The sequence below is a fragment of the Drosophila simulans genome, chromosome 3L (assembly GCF_016746395.2).
Source record: "Drosophila simulans strain w501 chromosome 3L, Prin_Dsim_3.1, whole genome shotgun sequence".
NCBI classification, from domain to species: domain Eukaryota; kingdom Metazoa; phylum Arthropoda; class Insecta; order Diptera; family Drosophilidae; genus Drosophila; species Drosophila simulans.
The window spans coordinates 22,136,869-22,143,061 of NC_052522.2; the positions used below are offsets into that span (position 1 = coordinate 22,136,869).

A 6,193-nucleotide genomic window follows, 5' to 3' on the forward strand; every position below is an offset into this window, starting at 1 on the left:
AAGACTTCTGCGGCAGCATAGTACCAATCAATACCGATATGTAATTTGTTTCATGACATTTATATAAGAATCAGGGGATACATTGAACTGCCCTCTTCAAGCTCTGCAGTGGAATGAAGTCCCTTTAAAAAGTGTACTTTTTCGTTGAAGAAGCACCATCCTCGACTCCCCTCTTATTCGTGTAACGAACATCTCTCATCCCACAACAACTTGATACCAATTAAGCACTCACAATCATATGCTGAAAAGCTGCAGCTCCCCATTCTGTCGCTTTCCCCTGGAAAAGCTATTTTGTGCCGCCGTCCAGAGGGTCGACACCTGTTCCTGTTATTGCTTCTGCCTCAGAGATGCAGTATGCAAAACGCTTAACTGCACATAAAATATACAAAACTAACTTAGTTCGCGCATATCGCAGGGCATAACTCATGGCCACGCCATTCCACCCCACCCCACCTTGTTTCCCAGCGAATCCTTTGCAGCGTGTGCCACTTGCCATTTGTAACCGACTGCACAAAAACAAAACTGGCGATAATAAAAGAGCGAGAGGAGCTCTGATTCCTAACAAGCTTCGAAGTGGTCGTTGCCACAGTTGGTCCTGAAGCGGTGTTGGGCTTGAGCATTGGCTTAACCGGAAGATTGGGCTTGGAAAATGGTGCTCTGAAACAAGATCTTTAACTTGAATGAAGATTTAATAATTCCATACAATTCAGCAGATCCAGATCCGGTTCCTGATCGGATTTGATCTCTGACGCCATCGCCGTGGACACAGCTTAGATACTCTAAGCATTACCATATCAAAGATATGTATTTTTAAATCCCCACTAGCAACTCACTCTGCTAATGGCAACTGCTGAGTGGATGCAACAAAGCGAGTGCACTCTGCGCGGAGTTCGGGGGGAAAAGGGTGCCTACTCCGTGGTGGAATGGTGGGGTGGTGGGTGCTGGTGCCTGGGGTGGTGCAGCTGTGGCGGGTTATGTATAAATTCATAAAGAGACCCACAGCAGCGAGAGCGAGAAGGGGAAAAGCGACGAGAACGACGACTGCGACTGCGGCAACATGTTGTAATTGCGTATTTTATAGATATGCGCGGTCCTTTCGAGAGAAGAAAGGAGTGGGCGGCTGTTGTATCTGCCATTCGCTCTGTTTGCTTTTGTTTGGTGCGGAAATGGCAGCCGGTGTGCAGCGAAATATGGCAGTAACAGCAACAACATCACGCATACGCCATGTTGCGCCATTTGAAGTTGTTGGCGTATACGTAATTTTTATTTTACAAGCAAACAAAAACGAAAAAACGGGAATACAGAAAACATTCAGCGCTGAAAAATGCATTCAGAGCCCAGGCATCAACAAAAATGGCACACAGAGCACAGAGAAATTTTAATTGCTCCAAAAGCGAGGACATCGGACGACGGGCCAAAACATATGTGCATGTGGGATGGTGGCGATGGTGGGGTCTGCCAAAAACTAAATTTGTGTCCGTTATGGGGAACGTTCCTTTTTATGACTTTTAATTCAATCAAAGTTGAATGGAATTACGAAAGGATAACATCAATTATTATTTTAGTATGCTGTTTGTTTGGCCAGATTAGTGTTTGGAGTAAATGAAATTTGAGAGTACAACTCTACTCGGTAGTTGTGAGGTTCTGAACCATTGAAAGTATGAAACATACTCGCTCTCATTCCCTCATTGAGGTGCCCCACGTGCTATTCACATTATTTTCTTGGCACACTTTTGCAAACGTTTACTACCACATTTTATAGGCGGCGCGAATTTGTGTACAGGTAGAGTGAAAGCCCGGTTCAAAAATAAAAAGAAATTCACAAAAAGTCACACGCAAATGCGCACTTACCTGCCCTGCCCTTTCTATATCCTGTTTTGGGAATGCTTTGTTGTGTGCATTATCAGCCATGTGTGAAAATCAGGACATGCGCGTGAGAGGAACGGCTTTGTTTGGCGCCGTTAGAAACTAATGATGATATAAGAGACTCGGTCGAGGAAAGCTCTTCGTTTTATTTTCCCTTACTTTTAATGTGATATTCATCGCCGCCGTTTTCCAGGGGTGACATTTAATGTGCAGTGGCATTTGAGTGTGAATCTTTGGATAAGCATTCTGCATTTTTTCTTTATCGGATTCGGCCTATACTGCTACGACTTAAACGCTAAGTCGACGTGTTCACAGTTATCTTTCAAAGAAATTTCAAATTAAACAGACAATAAAAATGATGCATGATGTAATTATTTCATTGTTTTTGCTTATCGTGACGGCTTGGCAGCAATCTTTAGCCTTGGAGGATGGCTCCATGCAACTCTATTGCCCCCTGGTAACATACACCCATCTCGAGCTGCTTTGCGACGGAGTCTATAACGCAGACTTATATTTAAAATACAAGGACGGGCTAACTTCCGTAAATGCTCCCTACAAGATCTTCTCCTACAAACAGGATGGATATTATTTCTTCCTCGTGAGCTTTAACGACTCTCCAGTGCAAAGTTGTAACGGCACGATCCAGCTGGACAATGAACTCGATTTCTTTTGCGGAGTCAGTGAATCACCTTTGATAGTGTCCGGCACGCAGTTTTTCTGCCACAAGGAACTAATGAGCTACGTAGATGACTTGTTATACGAGTGCACCAAGCCAATAGCTCTGCGCTTCTTCAATGTTGAGTGGAGGGGCGAGGCTACGATCCATTACGCTGCCAAAACGGAGTCAAAAAGTGGGACTTCCAGGGGAATCCCTGGTTTGGGAACCTGGCTGGCCTGCCTGGTGTGCGTCTTTCTTCAAAGATTGAAACTGCTGTCATCCAATATATTTGAAATTCAAGTGAACTACCAGTTTGCCAGCTTGAAGCAAAATGCGGTTGTGCTCCATGTTCGTGCTCGTCTACATAGTTCGTAAGCTGGAGAATGCCAAGAGCGCATGCAACACTACAGAAGTGCTGAGATTGAAAGGATCCTCAGCTGCAATGACCACGCAATCGTCTATCTCCCAAGGACGCCAGAATAAAGAGCTGTTTCGCACACTGTTCAAAATTTGTCCCAAGTGAATTTGTACCAATGTGTATCAATAAAATTTTAAAAGAGGTTTGCTCTGCGTGTTCCATTTGCGACACAGAGCCCTTAAAACTATAAACTTAATGACTCCGCTTAAAGTCCTTTCCCAAACAGCTACCCGCAAGTGTTGAGCTTTGTGGGAGCACCACAGGCCAATATGGCGGCAGTCCATATAAGCACATAAATTACGCCAACGCCAATGACAATGACGACAATGAAATGTGATGCTCCCCATCCTCCCTTCTCCACCGAATCTCCGGCTGTGTGCGTAAAATGGCAGTTAGCTGAGCCTCTGTATGCGGCTGTCCATGCCTGCATCTGGCTGCCATTGTTGGGATGTCTAAAATTTCATGCCACAACAGCAACTACAGCACTACAGCAACTAAGGCCAACTACAATGGACTCTGCTGAACTGCTAGTCGGCGAGGACCCGCCCATTTTGTTTACCCGAGTAAAATAAGCAGCTTCGAGATAATGCATGCAATCACAGGGCAAACGAGGGGGTCGATGTGGACGCGGATTAGGTGGCAGGATAGAAGAGCCGCAGATGAAGCGTTGAGGTTGCCTGCCCGACCGGCATTAAGCGACAATATAACTATTCGGAACCATTTTATTGACATAGTAAAATACCAAAATATCGGGATAGGAGAAGTGGGATTATGGGCACAAGAAGGGGGACAGCCGCAGGGCGTTTAACGCGAGGTACAGCCTCACTAGTCCTCCTGATATTGCTCTTCATGTAGGCGATCGCCACTGCAATGGGCGGCGATCCTTCCGAGCACGGCTTCTTGGCACACGCATTGTACAGGTGTAAGGTGTAGTGGAACGGATAGTTGAGGCAGTGCATCTGCTCGACCTCCGTGTTCGGCTCTATGAAGTTGCGCCCGTCGCAGTAAAACTTGCCTTTGTGCATAACCACCGTGTAGCAGGAGAAGAGCGGCGAGTCGTAGAAGGAGATGAGCAGGTAGGACGGGTCGTGGGTGTCGGGACGCTTCCAGATGGCGTACGGGGTCCCAATGGCCGGGATGCGGTCCTTGTGCTGCAACCGAATCTCCTCTATGTAGCTGCTGTGACACACGTACTGCAGGATGTAGCCCTCGAGGAAGGTGCAGTTCTGGTCCTTGCATGCTGCAGGCACTGGTCCGAGGATGAGCAGGAGCAGCAGGAAGAACACTGGCCGGAACAGGGGGCACGGGGGATGTGGCTTGAGCTGGGGCGGCGGTAAAGTCGTAGTCGAAGGCGGTGGGCTGCAGACCGGGCGCAGGGAGTGCCGAGGATGCTTGGGTTGCTTTGTATGCTGAGGAGGACGGAGCGACGGACGGTCGATCCACTTGTTATTCAGGCTTCGTGCGCTTGAGAGGCGCACTGGCATTGCTTATAGGCAAATGATTCTTTGATCATTTTCGAAAAATTTGATGGGAATTTCCAGGAGAATAAAAACGGTTCCGATCACTTGTCCCCCGGTTGACAGAAGATTCTCTAGTTGCCCCCGGCCCGGCGTTTAGCATCCGCTTAGCATCGACTTCCTCAGGGAAGCCTGAGTCCCAGGGTCCAAGGACGAGTCCTGGCGGACCGAGAGGGAATATCACGATTGGGAACCCGCCGCGCATACAAAATGGCGACGCGATCGAACTTCGTGGCCGGCGACAGGCCACAGTGCTTCATCAGGTCCCGCACGTAGGAGAAGGAGAAGTCAAAGCAGTGGATGCTCTCGGGCCGAATGTGTATGCCTAGCTCATCGGAGTCCGCACAATGGAGGCAGTTGAGGCTCAGGCTAACGTTCTCACACGCCGATATGGGCGACTCATAAAAGGAGATCAGCATCTCCACACTGGGCAGTCGTCTCCACCAAAGCCAGTAGGGCACGTCGGCACTGAGCCAAATGTCTCGGTAGTTCAGCTTCAGGTCGGTGCTGTATTCAGCCTTGCAAACCAGCGTAAATGGAATTTCGTTTTCTAGCATGAAGTGGCAGGAGTCGAAGGAGGCCTCGGAAGAGGCCAGAAGTAATGCGATCGGGAGCAGCCACAGTTTCCGTGTCATGGCTTTGTAGGTCGATGTACATAGAGTATGGAATGTAGAAATGTAGACTAATAAATCATGGCTGACATTTGAAAAGCGACGCTTCATCTAGCCCAACCATTTATTCATTCAATTTTCAACAATATCACTTTTACATTAAATTAAGAGTTTTTGGGTACAAAACGTTCATGTTAGTAAATGATCACCGCACACACGACAAGAAGCAGGTTTCTTTTCAGACTTGGCGAAGTTGCATCACTCTTTGGCAAGTCGGGGGTTTTTATACTAAGCGAGCCGTAGTGAATAATGGGGTTCTTGGTAAGGACACCTCCCTCACTTATGTCTTGGCCCAGACAGTGCCTTTTTAGCTCATTCGTATAGCGCAGACCGAAGGGGAAGCAGTGAAGGGTAGACGGTGTCACAAAAAGAAGATTGTTGGTATTTCTTCCCTTGGTGGCTAGAAAGAATTGGCCAAGATCCATCTCGCCTTCCTGCAGATTGATGGTATCATAGTTTGGAAACATTGTGGTGTAAAACGATACCAGGAGAACGGAGCCGCCCTCTTCGGTCTGCCAAACACTGTAGGGAGTGTCGGGCGGAGCTCGGTTGTCCCGAAACATTGTATACATATCCTTGGGGACATTTCCCTTGCACACGAACTTAAGAGTGACATTCTTGGCGAAGGTGCAATTCCCAGTGCTGTGTATGGCAAGAATTTGAAGCAAGGGAGCCAAAAAAACGATTGATATTCCAAAAAAGGTAAAGTATAAGCGCATTACAATAAATTTTAGGATGACTCATTACGGGTTTCCAAATTTCAACACAACTGACAACATGCTCACAGCTTTAAGGACCCAGATTCATTTTTTCCAAGCCATGTTAAGATTTCCCTTTAAATTTAGTATATTTAACTTTATTAAGTCTTACTAACTGTTTAGTTTTCAGGGTTTCCTGCTATTACATTTCCCTTATACCTTCATAAATCTTTTTAATTATTTTAAAGTTACAAAAAAACTATTTGCTTTCATTACAACGCATACGACTGGGTAAATATAACCCAGTAAAGAACAAGTTTTTATATCCGGTCACTTTCATTTCGATACTTACGCACTAGTCAGGC

The 6,193-nt window shown here is 46.6% G+C and overlaps 4 protein-coding genes across 4 annotated transcripts; 1 reads left to right on the forward strand and 3 right to left on the reverse strand.

Annotated features, from left to right (window-relative positions):
- Positions 1-2,056: 2,056 nt before the first annotated feature.
- On the forward strand, positions 2,057-3,138 carry LOC27207951. Its single transcript, XM_016183577.3, has one exon. The coding sequence runs from the start codon at positions 2,222-2,224 to the stop codon at positions 2,897-2,899; it is 678 nt and encodes a 225-aa protein (XP_016032966.1). The 5' UTR covers positions 2,057-2,221; the 3' UTR covers positions 2,900-3,138.
- A 511-nt stretch (positions 3,139-3,649) lies between these two features.
- On the reverse strand, positions 3,650-4,539 carry LOC6739117. The gene has a single exon (XM_002085874.4). The coding sequence runs from the start codon at positions 4,424-4,426 to the stop codon at positions 3,665-3,667; it is 762 nt and encodes a 253-aa protein (XP_002085910.2). The 5' UTR covers positions 4,427-4,539; the 3' UTR covers positions 3,650-3,664.
- LOC27207223 lies at positions 4,394-5,181 on the reverse strand. Its single transcript, XM_016182947.3, has one exon. The coding sequence runs from the start codon at positions 5,179-5,181 to the stop codon at positions 4,582-4,584; it is 600 nt and encodes a 199-aa protein (XP_016032967.2). The 3' UTR covers positions 4,394-4,581.
- On the reverse strand, positions 5,177-5,912 carry LOC27206650. The gene has a single exon (XM_016182452.3). The coding sequence runs from the start codon at positions 5,847-5,849 to the stop codon at positions 5,265-5,267; it is 585 nt and encodes a 194-aa protein (XP_016032968.1). The 5' UTR covers positions 5,850-5,912; the 3' UTR covers positions 5,177-5,264.
- Positions 5,913-6,193: the final 281 nt, after the last annotated feature.